General features: G+C 42.2%; 3 protein-coding genes across 8 annotated transcripts in view; 2 read left to right on the top strand and 1 right to left on the bottom strand.

Annotated features, from left to right (window-relative positions):
- The window catches only part of map3k5 (mitogen-activated protein kinase kinase kinase 5), a 68,953-nt gene extending 61,121 nt beyond the window's left edge, over positions 1-7,832 (top strand). For both annotated transcript variants that reach the window (XM_080490090.1, XM_080490091.1), the window contains exons 23-30: positions 1,242-1,410; positions 1,535-1,720; positions 3,116-3,221; positions 3,486-3,729; positions 3,841-3,953; positions 5,124-5,254; positions 5,457-5,533; positions 6,537-7,832. In XM_080490090.1, coding sequence (XP_080346216.1) covers positions 1,242-1,410; positions 1,535-1,720; positions 3,116-3,221; positions 3,486-3,729; positions 3,841-3,953; positions 5,124-5,254; positions 5,457-5,533; positions 6,537-6,597 — 1,087 coding nt within the window. In that variant the 3' untranslated portion in view covers positions 6,598-7,832. The remainder of the gene's footprint in view (positions 1-1,241; positions 1,411-1,534; positions 1,721-3,115; positions 3,222-3,485; positions 3,730-3,840; positions 3,954-5,123; positions 5,255-5,456; positions 5,534-6,536) is intronic.
- Positions 7,833-8,003: 171 nt separating this feature from the next.
- Positions 8,004-14,617, top strand: lrp11 (low density lipoprotein receptor-related protein 11). Its single transcript, XM_080490449.1, has 9 exons — positions 8,004-8,907; positions 9,964-10,121; positions 10,890-11,031; positions 11,189-11,314; positions 11,478-11,672; positions 12,756-12,923; positions 13,018-13,074; positions 13,196-13,288; positions 13,394-14,617. Exons 1-9 carry the CDS (start codon positions 8,340-8,342, stop codon positions 13,546-13,548), a joined length of 1,662 nt encoding a protein of 553 aa, XP_080346575.1. The 5' UTR covers positions 8,004-8,339; the 3' UTR covers positions 13,549-14,617.
- Positions 14,618-14,641: 24 nt separating this feature from the next.
- Positions 14,642-23,198, bottom strand: pcmt (protein-L-isoaspartate (D-aspartate) O-methyltransferase). 5 transcript variants are annotated; one of them, XM_080490453.1, is made up of 9 exons: positions 22,820-22,952; positions 19,327-19,431; positions 19,178-19,209; positions 18,810-18,914; positions 18,529-18,649; positions 17,241-17,326; positions 16,246-16,371; positions 15,663-15,690; positions 14,644-15,557 (listed from the first exon to the last, which is right to left on the bottom strand). In XM_080490453.1, exons 1-8 carry the CDS (start codon positions 22,872-22,874, stop codon positions 15,685-15,687), a joined length of 636 nt encoding a protein of 211 aa, XP_080346579.1. In that variant the 5' UTR covers positions 22,875-22,952; the 3' UTR covers positions 14,644-15,557; positions 15,663-15,684. The 5 variants fall into 5 exon arrangements, with proteins under 5 accessions (XP_080346580.1, XP_080346578.1, XP_080346576.1 ...); XM_080490451.1 differs by having other exon boundaries at positions 14,790-15,557; positions 16,202-16,371; XM_080490454.1 differs by having other exon boundaries at positions 14,642-15,690; positions 22,820-23,198.
- Between the last annotated feature and the right edge of the window lie 23 nt (positions 23,199-23,221).

Raw genomic sequence — 23,221 nt, 5'->3', positions numbered from 1 at the left:
TCGCTCTTGTTGTCATTAGTTAATAAATCCTTCTGTACTGCTCACGTGCAGATTATAGAGCATTTCTTCTCCAACAACTTGATACTGGCCCACTGCTGACACAGAAGCTCTGTATTCATTATGAAGACTGTCCGAGTTGAAGAAGTAATGTAGAACGTGTTTTCCTGAGTAACTAATTACTGTACATTTGCAGTCACTTGAGAAGTAACTCCAGTACATAAAGAAAGTGACTAGTAAGTAACTGTAAGCACTGATTTTCAGTAGTTGTACAACTCTGGGGATTAGGAAGAAATACTAGTTAAAAGTAAAGTATGTATCTGCTGATTGGTTAATAATTTGAAAACTTTGGGATTTGTGTTAAAAAAATAAATAAAAAAAAAAACTTGGAGATTTTGAGCCTGTCATCATATTTTTTCATCTTGGGTCATTTCAATGCGAAGTGAACTTTGTGATTCAAAAGGTTTTACTGTATACGGACGTTCTTTATTCATCATAGGTGTTTTGAATGTGAGGCCATTCAGACCGATAAAGAACCATCTCACTCATTGAATAAATATTTTCACTTTCTAAGACATGAATGCACCTCATTTCAAAACCAGTGTGTCCATGAGCACATAAAATGTAGAACAAATTGAAAATAACTGCTGCATTTTGAATTAAATGAATGATTTTGCACTTTGTTCGGCATAAACAAATCCTTTGTGTGCCAATTTACAAATGGTCGGATTTTAACACAGAGACGAAATATTTATTCGTATTCTATCTATTAAGAGTGAAGCAAAAGTCTTCCCCAGCAGTTCCATTAAAGGCCATAACAATTTTCAAGCAGGACAGTAATACAACGCACGGTTTCCTTTTGCACTGAAGCCTGAAATTAAGTATAACACTCGTACCGTGCTCATACGTCTAAATACTCTGTCCAAAACATAGATTACATCAGAGCCAACATGAGCTTTTGAGACATCCATTCATCTTTTATGCCACTTTATCCAACTAAGTGCTGCAGGGTGCAGGAAGTGATCCCAGCCTGGTGTGTGTGAATGCAGTTCGCCAGTCCATCACAGGGCAAACACAGAGAAACTCATATTTATGTGTGTGGACCTGTGACCTTCTCACTATGAGCCGAGAGAGCTCACCACAACTCCACTGTGCTGCCCAACATCTTGACACAAAATGACAACAGATTCCTCTGTGAATCCAGGATTTCGGTGTTTTATTATCCATTTTTCTGTTTTTGTTAGTATTCCGGTGGAAAACTTTGAGGACCACAGTGCTCCGCCATCTCCTGATGAGAAGGACTCTGGCTTCTTTATGCTTCGCAAAGACAGCGAGCGGCGAGCAACGCTGCACCACATCCTGACCGAGGATCAGGATAAAGTGGTGGCCAACCTGATGGAGGCCTTCACACAGGTCAGTAACAACAGACACTAACGTCAAGGTAGTGATGGATATCATCAGACACAGCCGGAGCACCAAACTCTCTCTTTCCATGTCTTCCCCCCCCCCCCTCCGGCCCTCTGTCTCCGACCTCCAGGGCTCTGAAGCAATGAAGCTGAAACCTCAGCACATCTCCACCCTTGTGGTGAGTCTGGCTGACTTTGTGCGGATGGCAGACAGGAAAATTATCGCCAACACCCTGTCTCAGCTCAAGCTGGAGCTGGATTTTGACAGCACCGCCATCAGTCAGCTGCAGGTCGTGCTGTTCGGCTTCCAGGATGCTGTAAGTGTTTACAGACGGATTTTCTTCTTTTTTTGACATTGCAAAACTAGATTAAATAGTACTGAAAGGATTCATATGTCTTGCAATTCACTAAAGCCATCATCAAATTGGTCTTGTTAATTAAACATTTAAACACAAAACCTGACAACTAAAATCCCTAAAACACTGATATCTTTGCTGCAAAGCTTACATGCATACAATTGCTTTGAGCTTTCCAAATGATCGACCTGGGGATTCGTCTCTTAATGTAATTCCTCTTACAGAATACAAAGTTTCTGCTCTCTGACACCTGCTAAATGTGATTTCCTGTCTTTCTATCCTTCAGAGTAATTTATACAAGCTGCAGAAAACATTCAGGCTGCCTTGTTGCCGCTCCTCCTGCACAGAGATCAGAGGAATAACTGTGAAATACTTCTCTCCTCAAGAGATGAGAAACTGTGGAGAGTAATTGCGCATTCTGTAGAAAGGCTCATCATCTGCTCTCCTCCTCAGAAATGCAGTTATGCAGATGAAATGACAGCAAGTGGTTGTTTTCATGTCAGTGAGGGGATTACATAACTGTGAAGGAGAGTGAAGCTCTGATGCCTCCTGCTGGTCATCAGGGAGAAGAGTAAAGAGTAGTTGACAGGTGTTTCTCAAGCTCAAGGACATGTGGTTGAAGGTATTTCAAGGATATAGCGTCATCATGTCCTGCTGAAGGACTGTTCCCTTCTCAAGGATCCTTGTAAACCAACTGTGACCGTGGACAGAGTCCTTTTGGAGCAACGTCGGGTGCATAAGTGACGTTTTCAAACAATACTGGACTGTGCTTACAAGTTCACGACCTCGACCTACATCAGATTCGTGGGACTGATTCCTGCACAAAACTAGATTTGATCCTGGGGAGAAAAAAACTCAACAGTTTATTTTAATTTGGGTTAAGCTTCTTTTCAATAGAACATTCTCACTATAGACATTAATAGTGGTATGTGAATGATATATTTAGACTTCCTTATTTTGTTATGGGCTCGACACATGGACTGGACTTTCTCCCTTCATTCATTGTGCTATAACTCATATGCACATTTTTTTCTAGTTAAACAGTTTATTTGATGCTTTGTGGTGAGTTTCTCTCTGTCTTCTATTCTCATGTGCATTTGTATTATATTTTGGTTTCTTGACGCTGTCCACTCCTTAAGCCTAGAGAAAAAATACTATTCGTGTCGACCATGTTTAGTCTGATTGCGATTTCAATAAAGCAAATGAGAAGGAGAAGAATGACGTACACTCATAGGACTGTTCAATCTCCAATGCAGGAGACCAGAGCAGCACTCGGCAATTATTTTCTATAATCTGAATGAAGGAAATATATGTAATTATGCTCATGAGTGTAACAATCTTGATTTCTTTTTCCAGGTGAACAAAGTGCTGCGAAACCACAACATCAAGCCTCACTGGATGTTCGCTTTGGACAACATCATCCGCAAAGCTGTGCAGACTGCAATCACAATCCTGGTGCCAGGTAGCATCATCAATGTCTCTAGTAGAGCTCCTCAGAATCAATTATGAATGGCCCCTCAGGCAATGATGAGCCCATAAATACAAGAGCTGAGGAAGCTTGAACAGTCAGAATTTTTATTAACAGACGTGTAAAGGGGCAGCGCATGCCTGTATCAGTCTTTGGTTTCACATTAAACTTTATTAGATTTTTACGAAGCTGTTTTGCGTCTTGTTTTGTGCAATTGTGATCAGATTGTCTCAAACTGTGTGTCGTCCGACTGTTCAGAGCTGAGGCCTCACTTTAGTCTGGCCTCTGAAAGCGACGCGGCCGATCAGGAGGACGTCGACGATGACGCCGAGCCGGACAGAAACTCCACCCGCCAGAGCCGTGTGCCTCCGGTCGCCGCTCACGACGACACGGTGGTCACCTCGGGAGTCAGCACGCTCAGCTCCACAGTGTCTCACGAGTCGCACAACGCACAGCGCTCCGTGAGCATGGAGCTGGGCAGGATGAAGCTGGAGACCAACAGGTAGACAGACACATTAAAGCAGTGGAGCAGTATCGCTTGATTGGTCTGTTTTGTGAAGAACGTCATAAATTATCCATCAACTGGTATTTTCCTCCATGTGTTTGACTTCAGGCTGCTGGAACAGCTGCTGGAGAAGGAGAGAGAGTACCAGGCCATCCTGCAACAAGTGCTGGAGGAGAGAGAGCAAGAGATCAGACTACTGAGGCTGCGATCTGAGCCCGCAGGTCTGCGCTTTTATCCAAACTTATCTCCCCGCACTCTCACTGTCTCTGAAATGAGCTCCACCTTTGCTGCTGCTGCAGCTCCTGGCTTCCGATCTGCCTTCACATCTTGCAGCCAGCCGGGAGAATCTACTTTACATTAACAGCCGTGGTCTTCAATACTAATAGTGATATAAACCAAAAATCTTGGCACACAGAGAAACCTGGCTTTATTGTTTCCAGCTCACAAAACACTTTATAAAGGAATCGTCACAAATAATGAACGAAAACAAAAGCTTTCTTATCAACTCCTTGAGGTGTAAACTATTTGATCTCTAATTCCAATTAGCTGGTTAATGACTGTTTCCAGTATCATTTCCATTTTGACTTGCTGATGTGGTGATACAAATGTGTCCTGCAGCGCTAAAACTTCTTCTGCACCTTTTAAACTGTCACTTTATCTTTTACTATGAATTTTAAGCCTTGTGTGGAGAGTCTCACCTGCATTTTAAAATTTGATCTTCTGAGCCACAATCCACCTCTAACAAGTTCTGAGAGAGAATCAGCTGCTAGATGTTAAACTTTCCTATAAAAGGCTGTTAAGCGTGTTTGCATCTGTCATAGTGGATGGTTCATTTAGAACTTAGAATCTATCTGAGGTGGTAGGTGGATAACAGATTGTTGAATTAAATGTGGAAGTTCCATTGCTTTTGATTATCACAATGTAATGATTATTAAGTTTCGTCCATTTTAAAAAAAATATACGAATAATAACATTGAATTATAGTGAAGCAAGAAGAAGAATTTGTAATGATGGTGTGTCCAGCATTTTTTTTAAATCGGTGTTAAATTAAAGTAAAAGCATAAAGTTAATTGGTTGAGGGGCCACAGTCTGCCAAATTAGATCTTGAGTAAAATAGAAATAAAAGTTCAATAGAATTTTACTAGATATATTTGAGCTATTTTATAGTTTCCCTGTGATTTAGTGTAAATGGGCTTGAACACATTATGGAAGTGTCCGCATGGTTGCAAAACCTGAACATGATGAATGAGTGTTGTGTCCACCGCTCTGAAAATCAATGCCATCCCCAATGAAAGGAGTCATTTCATTTACAGAATTCAATAGGCTGCACTGTACCTATTGAGTGTTTTTAACAGTACTAACATAAGCTCCTCGTTATGTTCTTCTGTTAGAGACTCCCACATCTCCTACATCATCAGACGGTGTGGAGGGAGAGGGGAGTCAACCCACACAGAGACATGAAGACCCGGAGCTGACCAGCTGGCTGCGGCTTTACGATGCTGACCAGGACTCCATAGACAGGGTGGGTGCCATGATTTAAAACCCAAGTCAACAATTTGCCTTTGACATAAAAAGCTACGTGGTGTTATCAATATTTTGTTAAACAGTATTTATAATCGGAGTGCTTTAAGGGGATCATGACGACTTAGTGCAGCAGCTCACATACCCAAGAACCTACCGTCATGCCCCTCATGTAATTATCCTTCACTCTGTTTTCTTTGAAGATACTTAATGAGGAGTACACGTTGAACGACATCCTGCATGACGTGACGAGAGACGATCTGAAGAGTTTAAGACTGAGGTAAAAAGAAACCCGTCCTCTCTTTGTGATACAATTTCAAACAGTCCCACTTCTGTATTCTCCATTTCGTCACAAAGACTCACACTGACACTGCACCTGCACTGCAAGTCAGACTCCATACAGTCCCATTCCCACAGTTGGGTTTGCGCAAGTTTTTGACGTGCTCGTCAACAAAAGGTAGTGTTACATTTGTTTGGAGTACCTAGACACTGCAGTGGCGTTTTCTCTCGCCTCGTGTCTTCATCCTGTATGTGAGCAGAGTGAGTTGCGTCTAAAGTGGAGTTAAACATCAAACTAAATATGTGCATGATATGTACACCACCAAGTGGTCAGAAAACACAGGTCTTGTAGGGATAACTGTGAAAGGATTTCTATAAGTACAGCTCTGGAAAAGTCTTAAAAATCCTTCAGTTCAGGTTTCATACACGCTCACATAAATCATAAATGTTTTCTTTACTTCTTGCAAAGACAGTAATGTTTTTTTATTTGCGTCTGTTTGTCTGTTGTTGATTGATATCAAACATATTAACAGCCATAAACTGAAACAACTAACAAGTTTATTGCTTCTTAATGAGCAACCGTACAGTACAATATCAACTTACTGAAATGTATCACATACTTACTGGTGCTTATCTCAGCTTTAGACTTTTGGGAAAATGGTATAATACAGAACTTACACACTGGATTGTTCACCCACTTGTAGAAGACAAGAGCTGGAAAGAGTAGTTTCACTCCGTGGGGGTGTTGTTGCATTTGTAAACCATAGTACATTGATAATTCTGCAGATTTGATTAAACTGTATCATGTGGGTTTTACAGTGCTATTTATTCAACCATTATATCTATTTTTTTTTTTTTTTTTAAACTTTGGTTCATGCTTGTTTTGCATATTCGAGATAATCTATATCAAATGTAATGATTTGGAATACAGGTAATTCTAATGAATGTAGCAAACTCCCCTCCGTCTACTGGAACCTAACTGTGTTTCGTGTCTGTCTCCTCAGGGGTGGGGTGTTGTGTAAACTGTGGAAGGCCATCACTGACTACAGGCAGAAGCCAACCTAAGGCCTTAAGTGGCAACAACCACTCAAAGAAGCCAGGACCTTTGTCCCTCAACAACTCAGCATTCTCCTCTTTACCTCAGTATTTATATGACGACAAAGACTTTTTAGGAGATGAAGCTGTGTTCAGCAACGTGCACAGAGCAGCTTTTAACCAACGCAAGAATCCCCTGGAGTATTTTATAGATTTGAAACAAAGATTTTGGATATTAGGTCATTTTGAAAGTAAGAATTCTTAAAGTGCCACTAGTTTTGTTATGCCTCATGGACACGGCTTTTGTTACAAGTGTGTCTAAAAATTTAATTTGATGGGAAAATCGAAAAATTACATCTATAACTATTTTTCTCCCGTCTTTACAAGATGTAATGTTTACAAAAGCGGAGACGAACCGTTTTCTAACGTAAGCCTGAGATACAAAATACTACATTCAACGTCACCTGTACTAATATTTTTATCATTGCATCTTATCACTACTTTATTTAAATTTATTCTAATTTAACTGTCCTGGTTATCTGAAGGATGTCAATGCATGCCTTTTTTTTCATTTTGATTTAATTTTATTTGAACTGAAACTTATTTAAACTTTCAAAGCTTTTTGTCATCTTCTTTTTATAATGATCATTATCTATTTTATCATTAAAAACCTTTTCATGTAAATATTGTGTTAAAATAAATTCTATGTGAATGACATTTATGTAACAAGAAGACATTGTTAAACATAGTTAAGTCTCCTACAGATTGGACCAAGTCTATGATGAACACATGTGATATTATTGTATTTTCTAGTGTCACAGATCATAGGAAATGTTCGTAATTGATATTACATCAGATCATTCGTTTTTATTGTTGTACACTGACAAATTGTGTTTATCTTGCTTGTGTATATATGGCCATTAAATCAGATGTATGTTGTAAGAAGAAGAATTATCTGAAATGCAACACATTTCATATGGAAAAGCCTTTTTCCTTTTCTTTTCTTTTTTTAACTATGATGTCAGACACGGGAAATAATTGTGAGCATTGTGTCCGTTTTGTTTCATATCTAAATGGATTCAAGATTCTTGTGTTATATTGTTGAAATAAAACTTCTTCTTGAAGCTGTGAAAAACGGTGACAAGTTTTCCTTTACAGATCAAAGCTTGGAACTCCTTTTCAGGGAAAAATGTCAATGTTCTGTGTTGCAGTAAGTGCTACAGTTTTCATTTTTCAGTCCATGAAGTGACATTAAAATTCTTTTTAAAAGAAATCGCAAACCGACAATGTGCATGTTCAAGAGGCGCTAACTTTATATTGGTTGCTGCTATTGTTGTACAAGGTCACTTTAAAGAACAAAAGAATGTGGCTGAAGGTTTAGGACTAATATAGATGGGTGGGTGGGTGGATTTATGGATTAATGGTTTGATGCAGACAGCAGTAAACTGTCCAGGTGATGGCACTGACATCAGGTGCGCTGCTGCTGTTCGCCATATGTGGACATGGCGTTACGTCACTGCTTTCCGCCGTGCAGCCTCCGGTCTCTCGGCCGCCTCCGCCTCTTCACCATGACAACAGATTTTCAGCAACGTCAGAGGAGAGACGATCCCCTCCATCACTGCGGATAAACAAAGCAAGTAAAATACAGCGGCTTCGCTCGGTGTTGTGGATATATATATATTGGTTTCTGGGGACGCAGTGTGTCCGGAGACTGATGAGTGGGGGTCCGGCTGCAGGCAGAGGGACTGACGCCGTTTGACTGCAGGAACAACATGGCCCTGCTTCAGCATCCCCGGCCGCTGCTGGCCTGCAGCCTGCTGCTGCTGTTCGCCCTCAGACGCTCCGAGTCCCGCTCGTCGCCGATATCGGACCTGAAATCCAAAATCTCCGGGGTGGAGGAGCTCCTGGAGGAGTTCCGCAAGCAGCTCCAGCAGGATCAGGTGTACCGGACGGGCGACGCGGTCGACTCCTGCGTGGGCGACTTCAGCCCCGCCAGGGAGAGCATCATCCGGGCCAAGGTGTCCATCGAGCAGGGCGCCACCTTCCTGCTGGCCCCGGAGCCGGTGTTCACCTGGAAGGACTGCCTGCACGCCTGCTGCTCGCTGCCGCACTGCACCGTGGCGGTGGTGCAGGAGAACCTGCGGCAGCCGGAGCACAGCCTCCGCTGCTACCTCTTCAACTGCACCTACCGGAGCCAGAACGTGTGCTCCTTCGCCCCGCAGCAGGGATTCACCACCTACACCCGCACCGTCAACACGAGCAGCGGCCACGGACACCTGCCCGGACCCGGGTCACCCAGCGGCTCCGCCCGGAGGCCCGGCCCGGAGGAGGACGCACAAGGTGGGACACGTGTTCACTGATAAATAAGCAATAACTGTTGAGGTGCAATGTTTGTGTTGGCCAGCTCAACCTCTAAACAGAGTACTTAGAGTACATGGTAAACAATCAAATCTATGTTTGAATGAGAATGACAAAACCAACATGTATAGTTCAACTAAACACTCCTGACGAAGAGGTGAACGATCATCATTTTCTTTTTGACTAACATGCAGATTTTGCTCTATCGTTGAGTAAAAAGTAGAAAGTTGTGTTCAAAGTGAGACTGGTATTGTTACTAGATTGTTATATGTTAGGCATAAGTATGTCAATGACTCTTTTAGCAGCCCAGGTATGAATAAATTGTTAAAACATGAAATATTGGACTTAATAATAGAAGTAAGCTTCAATTGTTAAAAAATCAACTTTAAACTCTAAAGTGTTTGTTGTCAAAGAGACAATGATAAGCAAAAGCAGAGTTTGTAATTACAGTTTTAAAAAATAGTTTGCGTGACTAATGTCTAAATAAAGACATGCCGGCTTTGTTTAATTCACATACTTCTAAACAAATGAACACAAAGGAAGAGAAAGAGTTTGTAAATATTGAAAAAAAAAAAAAAAGGTTTTACCATTTATAATCACTGTTCTTGTTTTCATACATTAAATAAAAGTGACCATTACTGACTGTTCCTTACTCTAAGGTGGAAAGCCTGGGTTAATGATTTGCCTCACACTGTGTAACCTTGTGGTGAGAGCAACAGCAGCGGACTTTAACACCCTGTTGATAAAAAACGATTACAGTAACAGAAATTGTAAAATATGAAACTGTATTCACTACTTTTTAAGTAGATATAGTAAAAATACTACCAAAGAAAACTCCTGTTCCAGTTGCTCCAAAGTAACAATTTGGTGATTCATCTGTCACAATTTATTATCATTTCAATGTTCAGCATTTTGTAAATGCTTATAAATGTCAGTCACTGTCTTGTTCAAATGCAGAAAAATTGCTTAATTAATTTTCGAACATCAGAAGTCTGAAACAAAAGATAATGCCGTCACACCAAGGGTTTGATGTTTCAGAGGAGGACGAGCCTCCACGCAGCGACGCCGGACAGGACATGGTGATCCAGCTGCCCACAGACTGGGCCATACTGGACGGCCGGGACAGTGTGGACGACCACGACATCAGCCACTATGAATGGACACTTGTTAAGGGTGACACAGCCATCAATATGAAGGTCAGTGTTTGCTTTTGCTTTATAGGATTATAGGATTTATAGAGGTATCAACAACATGAGGTTTAATTGAGGTGATCCCAATGAATGAACAAGATTCCACTCGTCCGTCTCGCTCAGCAGCAATAAAAACAAATAATGAGCTCGGACACAACTCTGTGGTTCTGGCCTTTTAGAATCTGAATTGTTTGTTCAAATGGACTCTCAATTGTTCTCATATGAGCTCGGTGCATTTGAGTATTTGTATTGGTTAAATCAACAAGGTGGCTCGTGTGCAGAGCTGTGTATGATGCACGGCTGTATCAACACGGACAAGAGTTTATTTTGTCCAGAAAGGAACAAAGAAGGCAGCACTGTGTGAGATGTGGTGTCATCTGTCATCATTCATTACTTCAATGCAAAATTCCTAATGAGTAGAAGGAAGTAGAGGAACAAGTGAATGCTCCATTTACAAGATATGCCGGAGATTTGGATAACATAAGTAATGTGTCTCTCATTTGATTTAGCAGGACAAGGCGTCAAAATACAAGGAGCCTTCCATAGGTATTAGGAAAACTTAAAGTTGTACGTGAGCGTATTTCACTGTTGCGACAATACGTAGTAACCACATACAATGAATACTTCATCAAATCAAAAATTCACACTGTTTTAATAAAAAGGCCCTGTGTTTATTAGGGCCTTGTCCTCGATTTTAAGATGGTTTGGCTTTTTGATTGGAATAGCCTTATAGTTACCCCCAAGAGACCTAAAGTTTGCTTGTGTGTGCTGAAGTCGACCCATCCAGGGTTGCTGAAGGTCAGTGGTCTCCAGGAAGGCGTCTACACCTTTCAGATGACGGTGACGGACACCTCTGGACAGAAGAGCTCAGACAACGTCTCTGTCACCGTGCTGGCACCGAAACGCCAAGCAGAAGGTGACAAGCCCACTAATGCACACCTTTCTGCCCTGATTTTTTTTACATTTAAATTCATTTAATGTTGCTCAGGTTTCTCACTTTTGCCTCTTTGCGTCTGGATCTATTGCCACTGATGAAGTGAACGATCTGCAGTTTGATGTTTCTGTACCTACAGTGTGCACCGGCCACTGCACAAACTACCAGTTCAAGTGTGACGACGGCTGCTGTATTGATATCACCTACTCATGCGATGGGAAACAACACTGTCCAGACCGCTCTGATGAAGCCTTCTGCACCAACTGTAAGAAACATCACTTGCTTCACAGCATGTGTTTGTGATCAGTGAGATAATAGACTTCTCATATAATCGTTTGAAATCAGTGGCTCTCAGTGCTGGTCCTCCATCCTTTAAGTGGTGGAATTGTTACGACTTATCTTTCTTTTCTTTTTTTTTTTTATTGTAGTCGATAGCAACCGGAAGTCAGTGACCCACCCGGTGGACTTGCTCACCCCTCGACAGCCTGCAGCCCAAGCAGAGGAGGCCGAAGAAGGCTCCATGCTCTCGACCGGACGCAGGAAATCCCTCATAACACCACAGGACAGGGGCATACCTGCTCCTTCTCAAATTTCCACTGAACAGGAGGCCTCAACCAGTCAAGGTAGGCTCATGTTTAAAAAGCTTGTCGGCACCTATGGGTGACAAGTTCAAAACAAGTCAATAGCACACAGCAAAAATGACCTTTTTAAGCTGAAATTTGGCAGATATAGCATGGGTTGCCACCCAAATTCACAGCTCTGCTGGTCATACCATAAATACATGTTCCATACAATTTAAAAGAGAAACAATCAGAATTTGCAATAATGATTTATTTTTTTTTTGCCAGAAGCATCGACTACAAATTACTACAAAGACATGAAGAAATTATCTCCTAAAGATACATTTCTTCTCTCTCTTTTGGTCTTTTTGTGCCAGGTTTACTCAGCACGTTGCTTTTCAAACACCTCTTTCTTTTGTCACAGACAATAACAGTATAATATAAAGTAATACAGCCAAAATCAGTTCATTTGGCTGCTTTCACTTCAGTTGTACCTCTATAAACATCCAAATCGCATACTCTCACTGGTACTGACGCAGTATGCTTTTATGAGAAGGCAGGTGGGGTTTTAGCGTGTGCCTGGACATGGAAGCAGATGGAGCCTGCGGGCAGCCATTGAGTCAGAGCAGTGAGCTCAAAATGCTGGCCGAGCCAAAGGGCCACTCTACATTCCCTGGGAAAGCAGCTCCTTGCCTGCATCCCCTCTGAGTGCTGGAACAAAGCTCCCCTTGTCCCCTCTGCCATCTGATCCCTGAATCAGAGATCAGCCAAAAGGGCTTCTTCCCAGATCTCTATTTAGTCCTAAGTATTACATACTTAAGGTGCCTTCACCATGCTCATTCCCATGTCGAGATGCTCAGCACTCTCGCCATATCAACATGAGACTATCACTGACCCAATTCGTAATCAACATCCAAAATACAGAAAGGCACTAAATTAACCAACAAATTCATACTTCTATTTGTGAAATTCATTCTTGCTTCTGTTCTGTGTTGTTAATGTCAACTTATTTAAACCTACATGTAGCACAATTGGTGTTAGAAGGTACCATCAACCCGTTAATTAAACCCATTAAACTGGACTGCAGGAAGAGCTGGCTGCACTATTGTAACTGCAACACCATTTGTATTGTCTTTGTTCCTGTAGCTCCATGTGCTGCAGCGCCAGTGGTTGGACCCTGCAAAGGCACCTTCCCGAGGTGGTATTACGACCAGAACGCTGGGGAGTGCAGACACTTTTTGTATGGCGGTTGCCAAGGAAACCATAACAACTTCCTCCAGGAAGCTGACTGTGTCAGTGAGTGCATCCAAAAAAGTGAGAATTTACCTTTTCATTCACTTTTGAACCAAAGTTTGAACTTGCAACAACATGAAAAAAGAAAAACTTTCTTTACATGACATTTGGTTAGGTCCAGCTTTCAGACCTGCGAGCGTCTCCCCGCCAGTCACCAAACAAACCGAAATAAGTGAGTTATTAAAACAATAAATTTGAAAAAATTGCAAATGTATATATTTTAGTAAAACCGTGTTAGGAGGTGGATGTTTGTTTGTTTTTTTAAACCTACACTGGATTTGTTTGTGTTGAAGCTGCTCCTAAAGTCTCCCAGAGCCAAGCAGTGAGTGAGGCCATCGTCTCCAAGCCATTCAAAGCAATGGGAGGACACCCGGTGCCAGAGTCAGGTTAGATCCAGTGTTTGTGCTTAATGGCTATGTTCAGTTCCTTCTCCCGTGTTTTGATTCGACTCATCTCATCTCCTCCTCCTCCTCCTCCTCCTCCTCCTCCAGGTGCGATCCTTCCTCTGGCACTCGGCATCATCATCACCGCTCTGCTGCTGCTCATGATCGGCTGCCGTCTCAAGCTCGTCCGTCACAAACTGAAGAAAGCCCGTCCTCTCACCACGGAGGAGTCGGATTACCTCATCAACGGCATGTACCTGTAGCCAGGCAGCGAGAATCAGTTCTGAGAAGACAAGACGAGGGCCCCGACACAGAGCCGGGTCCAGGACTCTATGAATTTGCACTGTATTCCTCGCAGCACGGCGTCTCTTTAATTTGTCAGGTTGAAAACACCCGAAGCTCTTCAGTCATGGACGTTTCCAAACACCCACACAGCAGCCCCCCTCTGACTGGTAGCGACTGTAATTCTGCTGCTGACAAACTGCCTTCACTTTCAGTCACACATAATAACGCTTATAAATCCATATTTACATTGTCCTCAGAAAATCTGATCGTTTTTGGGTGAAATATCAAGTTTCCTCAATCGCTGATAAGTATGGCAAGAGAAGCTCTTTTGTCTGTTATTATAATTCAAGTCATCCCCGGACTGTTCTTTTGGGATGTTTTGTTTGGGGTATTATCTTTTTCTTTTTTTTTTTTAACAAATGCTGCACCAAACATGCGGTATTCTTACCACTATGTGGCTCTAACATTTCTGGTTTTGTGTTGTGAATTGTAATCGTGTTAACTTGTTTTGAAACATAAAACTGAAGAGTCCCTGTTACAGCAACACAGGCGCCATCAGCAGATTACTCAGAAAGTCAATTGAGTCACATGAACCCAAAACATATTCACTGTGGTCCTATCCTGTTTTGTTGCATACTTTGTTGACTAAGACATATGTGAAATACGTACAATATCTCTCTCTATATATATGCACAGATGTATTCCCTCTAAGTGCTGTCGTTCATGTGGCATATTAAAGTTTATTATACATAAAGGTATTTACAACCTGTTGATGAGGGGATTTGCTGTGAATTGGTGCCACAGTAACCTGAGTGATAAGAATGTTAGCCTGAAGAGTGGTCATTCACTGAGTGTCCTATAAATGGTAAAATGATTACATTTTGAGGAAAATAACAGACAAATCTTAGGAAAGAAAATCCAAATTACTGTAAATAACCTTCATTTTCAAGTCCCTTTAAGACAAAAATCTTAAATCTCAGCTTGTCTTAGCTTAACTATTGCTATCCCGTATGTGGCTATTTGCTATGGTAAATTCTCTCATTTATTAAAAAAATTCAAAAAAAGGCAGACGAAAACATAAGCATATCTTTATTTTCATATGGCATTCCAGAAACTGTGAAGCCAAATATCTTTCAGGATCATCCAAAATAAAATTAGCTTTTTTTCTGATTTGATGTAGATAGTTCCCCCCCCCCCCCAAGAAAACAGACATTCAGTTGCTCTATGTTGGGAGTTTTATTTTGGCAAAGCAGTGACTTTTCCACATTTCGTGTCAGTCACCAGAGGAGCCTGCACAAGTAATGAATGGAAACCAGCGGCAGAAAGCAACACTTCACAAAGTGGAAAGCACAGCCCTGCATGTGTGCACGTGTGTCGGTGTCATCGGTGCTCTGCTCTCCTTGGAGTTGGTCGAGTATGACTCCATGAGTTGTTTATTTTATGTGTAGCATGACCTAAAAGTGCTGCACATCAAACGGGATGTGTGGGTTTCATCAGCCATTGTGGTGCCTGCGGGTGTGTGTGTGTATGCATTTCTAACACGGCTGGAAGGGGATAAAAGCTCATATTTTATCAGAGAAGTCTACTGTTGATGATACACACACACACACACACACACACACACACAAACCCACATAAAGTAGGTAGGTGATTTATCGAAAAAGGCTCAGGCATTCGTCTCGGTTGTCCGGCGTTCCTCCTACATTCAGCTGTGATGCTGCTGAAATGTAAGGTTGCAAAAACATCTGACTGCAACTCAAATGGTAATAATGCAAAAAGAAAAACAAACTTAAAATCCAGCAGTCAAAAAAAAAAATAATGCATAAACCACAGCCCCCCGCCATTCAAAGAATAAAAGTAAAATAAATGCCAGCCTTAAAGAAAAACAAAAGTCCCTCTTTGATATTTCTGTGCAGAGCGTCAAGCAGTCTTTCTTCACAGCCCTTCCTGGGCTGTCATCAATGTGATACTCCAGTCCGTCCTCAGACTGAAACAAAAAGGAGCATGTTTTGTTTTGCTTTGAGTGAAATGTCAGGGGCTGATCGACTCCATGCCACTTTTCTCTAGGTTCAAACTTAAAAAGGTGGATTACAGACTGTCTTCCTCTTCAAAGTTCATCCCTGTGAGAGAAAGAGGACACACGTTTTAGAGAGGACGGAAAAACAAGCAGCCTCCCGTCAGACAGACAAAGGTTAAAGAAATGAATCAATCGATGAATAAAAAAAAAAATCACATGCAAAATGTGAGGACACATCGATATGGTGAAAGTCAAAACAGGACCTTTTTCCTTTACGTCTCACAGAGAAAAAGAGTTGAATTTTGCTGGATGATCGATTAGCAGCCAAATTCAAAAATGCAAACCATGCTTTTGAAATCCGAGCATCAGTGAACAGTTGTTTTTAGGCTCGACAAACTATTAATTTGGTTTGTTTTATTGAACCAAATCCGTGTTAACAAAAGGAGAAGGAAACGTGCAGCCAGTTGGTATGGTATGGAAGAAGCAAAAAATGTCAACAAGCAGCATAATGCAGCCTCTTGTGATCCATTGCCTGCTCCAAGCCACACCATTTCACCTTTGCCACTGTGAGAAGGAGAAAGAGGGAGGAGGAGGGAGAAGGAAGTCACTTCCACCTGGACCACTGCAGGTTTTTGTCTGTTAAAGGCACATAAATCACCCCCATCAAGGGCTTCATTTTGGTGCTGCCATCCTCCAACTTGTCATACTGCTCCAGCATCTGGTTTCCACCTGCTGGGCCCACGGGCAGAATGAGCCGACCGCCAGGCTTCAACTGGTCCAAGAGCTGAGGGGAGGCGAGAGGTAAAGGTAAGGAGCAAAGCACCAAATCCAGCATGATTTCATCAAGACCTGAGGCAACGTTGCAGTGCTTCTCTTTTTAGACCTGTGTGATTCCACCTTTTCTCACATCGATGATGATGAGGATGAGGATGATAGGCCTTTTGGCAGACAAGCACGAGGAATCAATTACTATTACAGTACAATTATTTTCAGTTTCAGTGGGCTTGTTTCTTTAGCCACAGGTGAAAACAGTCGCTTTACTGCTGCTCTTGAATCGACTCCGTCCTTCTTATGGCAGACTGTTAGTAGCACCAGACTGGATTAATATTTAAGGACTGTCTGCATGTTTATCTCGGCTGTTTGGCCGTTGCTTTCTCTCAGAGTCATTAGATTTCTGTCAGTAACTGATGCAAGTTCAGCCATACTAAATGACCGCGTAAGTAATCAGACTGCCCCACACAGTGCTGCAGCTCAGCGGCACTACAATAACATCATAATGCAGGTCTAATTAAACAAGGCCATTAAAAGTGATGCTCGAGTCACTAAAATAGGTCAATTGACATTGCAGTAATAAACACTTTTTAAAGTTGCTTGTAACTATTACATTACATGTGTTTGTGCGTTAGATAACAGTGGTTATAAAACAAGTCACTCGGGTATCACACAGCTCTAAAGGGACATTTGCATTCATGTTGCTCGAGGTCCTAACAGGTAAGAACAACAAACAACCATTCAGCAATGTTATTTAAAAAAAACAACCTTCACAGCTCTAAAATATAAAAAGAAAAAAAAGTTGATCTTAATCATTGGTGTTTGCTCGTTGCATTGCAGAAAGACCGTGTGACCTCGAGCAGTATTCAGAGAGAGACTCACAGCTTGTGGGACCGTGGGCGCCGCTGCACCAACATGGATGGCATCATACGGCGCCTCCTCCGTGTGGCCGAGCCTCCCGTCTCCCACTGAATCACACAACAGGGGGTCACTCAGACGCTGCCAGACTCAACGCGGGACTGACGGACGTCCTCAGCAGGCTGTCAGTCACTAGTTTATTACCAAGAAATCCACCGATGTCAGTTTTCATCGAATTAATCGCAGTGATGTCTCAGATAACGACAGCTCAGTGTCACCGTCAAATCTCATCCTTTATACTCACTAACATTTATGATGCAAAGTATTTTGCGGCACGGAGCTTGTTTCGTACCACATATTTTCCAACTCTGAACTTAAAGTAGCTTAGATTGATGACTGCAAAGGAAAAAAGACCATCCTGTGATGTTAAGTTTCCATATACAATACTGTGTTTCAAATCAACAGTGGGTGCAATAAGCTGCAGCGGCCTCTTCCTCAGTCTTCTTCTCTCTCCATTATACTCATATATCTTAATTGTAAGGAGGTTTTGAGATTTTCATATCATTTTCCAATCACTAACGGGCCCAATTCTTTTTCAATTTAGAAGATTTGTGGTCTAACACATGTTGGAAATGTTAAGAATTGAATGTGACACGAATTAACCTGCTGCTCCGAGCAGCAAAAACAAAACTCAAGTATAATAAACAAGTGAGACCCGATAACTTCGTATAAAACATGGACAGAGTGTGACTGTTGTTCCGTCTGTAATATTGGACTTCAATGGTGAAGCTCTGTTGTCTAAGTCATAAACTTTGTTATCACGGTTATTGCTTGACAAGCCCAAAGGGATTGAGCTCACTCAACTTGTTAGTAAGTTAATGTTTTACTCGCACGTATATGAGGTCGTTCCTGTCGTTACATAAGAAGCTGTTGTTCCATGTTGGCTGAACATGAAAAGATCCCTTATTGAAGCAGCTGTGTTTTCAAAGTATTTATACGAAGGACAGAAATTGTTTGGTCGTCTAACCAAGTTAGATGAGTAAAACAACTTAATAAAAAAAGTAAAGGGACAAGTAAACCCTGGAGGTGGAAATAAATAACAGTATCTGCTGACTGACTTTTTTTAACCCCCTGGTTTGCTCAGCACTCTTTCAAGAGCAGGTGAAAGTAGCTACTCACTGCTCAATTATTTAATGCTGCACACTGCCTGCAGTGGGACTCTCCACAGCCTTTATATGGTGAGCAGAAAGCGGTAATTTTTGTTTAAACAAACCCTCAAAACTATATTTATCGTCTTATCTTAGTGTCTTACCTAATAACTTGACTCGGCCCGACGTCATCAAACTGGGGTCGTCTTTCTTCACATTGTTTATCGAGTCATCTACAAGCTCTTTGATGTGATCAATTCCTATAACTTTCCCTTTAGGGCCTACCTGTGAAGCACAGAGGACACGGCCGCTCAGTTCACATGAATACTTCAGAAAACTTACACACATTTATGTTGCTTGGTTTGCTCTGTTAAATCAATGTCATGAATCAGGCCTCCACAAATAAAGAAATCGTGTGTGATTACCCGTAGAGTGTGTGGCTCACCATTCGTGCAAAGCAGACGGACAGGATCCCGCTGCCGGAGCCGACATCCAGAGCTTTGGCTCCCTCGTACAGCTGGTCATGTAGAAGCTCCAGGGCGTAAGCATGCTGGGTGGAGGGGGGCGAAAACAAGAGAACTGCATTTAAAACTCAACAGTCAGCACATGTTGCATCTACCACTGGCCAACATCTGGTTAAAAACCGATGAGTCGTTGTTTGCTCTTCTTAAATTGGTGACACTTCTGAGCTAAACAATCTGAAATTCAACATCCAGCAACTGTACAAGAAACATAAGATTAAAGACTCAATAGTAGCAAACGTCACAAAAAATGTGTTATTAAATGGGAGCATAAATGTCTTTAAATTCATACCATGTGTGGTGCGCTGATGGTTGCTTGATAGCCTTTGAGTTAAAAAAAAAAAGAAGAAGAAAAAACAGGTTAAGGTTAGTTTGACTCTCGGACCTCACTGTCTTTGCTCTGTGCTGCGATGCATGAGTGTCCAGAAGGACAGACGTTACCTATTGACTGCGGCGAGTCCATGTAAGGATTACACCTAGAGAAATGTGCTCGGTCTGTGGCCAGCATGACTTCGTAGACCTTGTCGGATTTAATAATGCCATTTTCTGGAAATGCAAAAACAGCTTGTGTCACCACTTATTATGAACACAGAAATATTACATAATCGTACAGCAGAATCAAAAACAGACCAAATGCACAAGGAGAAAAAAACACAGGAAAAAAGGAGAAATCACATCGAAATGCAAAGCATTTTTTACAATAACATACTTTATCTGTATACATACGAGCTTTATGACACAAAACCTTACGTATTTTGAGCATGGATTTTAGAGGTCCAGGGGTCTACATAGAACCCTCTGGAGACATTTAACATTTAGTTTGCAACAACTGGTATGAAAGCACTCAAACTCTGGAGTCTGGGAGCTGAAGGAGGACTGGAACATCCGGGTTTCTTTGCTCTCCATACCTTCACCACGTCCCCATATGCACGAAGAAGATTGGAGGATTGTGTATATTGAAGGCACAACTGTATGTGCTTCGTGCAACGTGTGTATGCAGGATGTAAACTCAGAAAATAAGGAAAGAAAGTATAAATGTCACCTAAAAACAACTAAAATCACAATATGCTGCTTATTAAAAAGCATACACTATAGAAAAATGGTAAATGTTGTGAAAACTGCGAGAGGAAAAACAGGCTGTGCTTCACATGCTGCAACAGAGCGCCATCAACAATTGCAAACAGACATGGAAGAAACCAGAAGTTCCCTAAACAAGCGTTGGTATCTGCAGAATAATCCCTCCAACAGGTTCCTGCAGCAGCTGTTGCCAGCGCAGGAAGAGCCAACGACAGCCGGCATTGCTCTCATTTCTGACTCCCCTCACCCTCAGAGCTCCGCTCCACTTTAGGATACATGACAAATAAACTAAACAAGGTACCAGATGGAATCCCACAAGCAATTTACCAATTGCATTTTTTTTAATAGGGACATTTGAGCTTGTTTTCATCCCATCTCTGATCACTCTCAGAATTCAAATCTGCCCTTGCCAAGTTAACCAAACAAACTTTAAATCTCTTTTCATGCATGACTTTCCTGAAAAGCATAATCATTTAAGTGGTTGCTAAAATTCAAAGCTGAATGAAGCATTCAACATTTGAAACAACTGCTGTGCTGACCCATCCTGACCACAAACACTGAGCCAATACTAAGGAAGTTGTGAATTAGCATTCATCCTGTGTGTGACCTGCTTAAAGGCAGCTTACGCAAACTTGGGGTTAAATCTAAGCCATCCGTGTGTCTAAATGGGTCTGTGTCCAGCAAAGTGTTCTAAGCAATGAACAAATCTGATTATGCACATTATAAAAATACATAATATATGCAAAAATATACTGAGTGAAATACACTCATGCCACTTACTTACTGAGAGGAAGAGGAACAGATAATGCTGTTGCAACTGGAATAATTCAAACAAATGAAAGAGGGGAGTTGGAAATGGTTAATTTATTTCACTGTAAATGACTGTTGCAACTACATGCCCCATGAGTTCTCATTCAACAACTGCAACATATGGTCAGTGTTCCACCATGCAGCTTTTGGCCAAATGTGAACAGCTTGCATTGACCTGCTGGACTGCAAAGAATATAAATAGCCTGAGAGGATATTTAATATTGAAAGTGGACTTGCACTCTTAAATCGGTAGACAGCTGTATCATGTCATCTGTCTGAATGGGGAATTCAAATATATGCATACATACATACATACATACATACATATTTTGTTTAAATCACTGACAGTAAAGTCAAAGCAGAGAGCAGTAACTACAGAAGCCTTGCAGGACCAAACATGTAAAGCTCAGTGTTGGAACCAAAAATGCTACTAGCAGTGATCCTACAGTATAACCAACCAACTTGGTCCTCCTCCTTTATCAGCTCTTGGTGTACTGGCAGTGAACAAGCAAGCTTTGAGCTGGGTTCTCACTGGTTCGAGCAAAGCTCTTAACCCCAACCAGCTCAGGTTCCATCAAGAAGGTCATCCAGCATAGTACTGGTGCCAAACCCAACACATTTGGATCCCTAGAATCACTGTGGCAACCCCAGGAGAGAGCACCCAAAACGCAGTTTCAGCTAATGTTGTACAATAACTATAACCAGCAGAAAAATGTTCACTCTCCTCTTCTCAGGCAGCCATTGCAAATGTTTCTAATTGACCCACAACATAGCCAGAGAGGGTACAGAAATCATTCCAGGTGCTGATCTGCAACATTTCTCCAAATATGTCCAATATGTTTTAGTACATTTCACCAGAACTAGTGGTTTGACATAATCAAATCAAACTTTATTTATATAGAACTTTCCATATAAAGATTGTAGCACAAAGTGCTTCACATACTATAAAAATAGAAAATTAAAACACACTCGCACACGCATGCCCAACTGCCCCTAACAAAATATAAAACAGATGTAAAAATGGCCGGGTACTGATGAGGTAGGAGAGAAAACACCATCCTGGGGGGGCCACCACATGGAGAGAAGCCACAGCCTGCAGCTATGGGAGGGCCCCAGCCCCGACCCTGCCAGTGTCAGGAGCCCACACCACGGTCAGTGAACCACAGCGCAGAGCTCCCACTGCTGTGGCTCACTGACCGGAGTAGGGTGTGTCCATTTAAAAGCATGCAGGCTACGAAAGTGAGGTTTGAACATAAATTCTAAGACTGTATCTGGGGTCTAATACATGAATCATGGTTTGAATGCATCTATTTCGACTGCAGTTTTCTGAATTTTGCCCCAATGGCTGGACTGCAGCGTGGCTTTGCAGGACAGTGTTTCTTCTTATGCCACACTACACACAATCTTACCACTCGATTGCTTATTTTTTTTTAAAAACTACACAAAACATGTGCAATCTGTGATATTGATCGTAGTGGACTTGGCACCAGATAACAGCCTCTAGACGAGGCGACACACTGAGTCACTCCACCGCGCCGCTAACTGCCGCTGTGACACAGCAAGGTGTAATATTCCATCATCCTCCAACAAAAGCTCAGCAGAAGCACATTTACAGCTGTCACTGCCATTCCCAGCGATAGAGCCGACGATGAGAAGACGAATGTGGGCAGGGCACACTGTTAGCAGCGGCGCTAGCTCCAACGTCCCAAATGACGCACATAGAGCTAGCAGGCTAAGCTAACTTCGCACAAAACTGCACAAATGTTATTCAAAGTGAACGCAACGAATACATATCCCCGCATCTATGCTCTGCAACCCTGTCTGTAAGAGCATGCATGTGTTCCCCAGAGGAAGCGTGGTGTGGGGAAAAGGGGAGGAGAGAGGTAGCGCTGGGTCAACAACAACATGCCACCTAGCTTAGCAACCAGCTAGCTGCCTCTGCTGCACGAGCTCTCTTTGCCCGCCTAACTAAACCGTTTTTCGGGCGAAGCCCCGGCAAAGAAACCTTCGGGGCCGCCGCCTCCAGAAACACACAACGCGGACTTACTGCGGAGGTTGTTGACAAGCTCGGCCTGGCTGGCTCCTCCGGATTTCCAGGCCATTATTAGACAGACTTTGCGGAGCAAGTAGACAGCAGCTGTCAGTGCCGCGCCTGCGCCAACTGTTTTCCCGATGAAGCTGACAACCTCCAGAGGAGACGGCGGAGCGGAGGAGACGTCACCAGACATCCAAAGGACTTTTTTTAACCGCAGCGGGGCCGCCTTTCAAACACACGCCCTCTCGCGAAGCAGTGTCATTTTAATAAAATAATTAAATCTGCTTGTGTGTGTGTGTGTGTGTGAGCAAGTCCTAAAATGTGAGGTGAAAAACACACATTCCTCACTGAGCGCTTTATTGGATTTGCCGCAGTAACGTGCGCGGTGACCACTTGGTGGCGGCAGACACCCGT

The sequence above is a fragment of the Lipophrys pholis genome, assembly GCF_963383615.2.
Source record: "Lipophrys pholis genome assembly, chromosome: 21".
In the NCBI taxonomy this organism is placed as follows: Eukaryota; Metazoa; Chordata; class Actinopteri; order Blenniiformes; family Blenniidae; genus Lipophrys; species Lipophrys pholis.
The sequence above is the reverse complement of the archived record's forward strand: the minus strand, read 5'-3'. Positions and strand labels throughout refer to the sequence as shown.

Bases quoted from the DNA above. Each gene is read 5' to 3' on its own strand.
- pcmt (XM_080490454.1), bottom strand. From the start codon at position 23,000: ATGTCTGGTGACGTCTCCTCCGCTCCGCCGTCTCCTCTGGAGGTTGTC. The intron at 19,210-19,326 runs GTAACGTCTGTC...TTTAACTCAAAG, and splicing joins GGACTCGCCGCAGTCAATAG to GCTATCAAGCAACCATCAGC. The intron at 17,327-18,528 runs GTAAGACACTAA...TGTGTGATTCAG, and splicing joins GGGCCGAGTCAAGTTATTAG to TGGGAGACGGGAGGCTCGGC.
- lrp11 (XM_080490449.1), top strand. From the start codon at position 8,340: ATGGCCCTGCTTCAGCATCCCCGGCCGCTGCTGGCCTGCAGCCTGCTG. The intron at 11,315-11,477 runs GTAAGAAACATC...TTTTTATTGTAG, and splicing joins TGAAGCCTTCTGCACCAACT to TCGATAGCAACCGGAAGTCA. The intron at 12,924-13,017 runs GTGAGAATTTAC...ACATTTGGTTAG, and splicing joins CAGTGAGTGCATCCAAAAAA to GTCCAGCTTTCAGACCTGCG.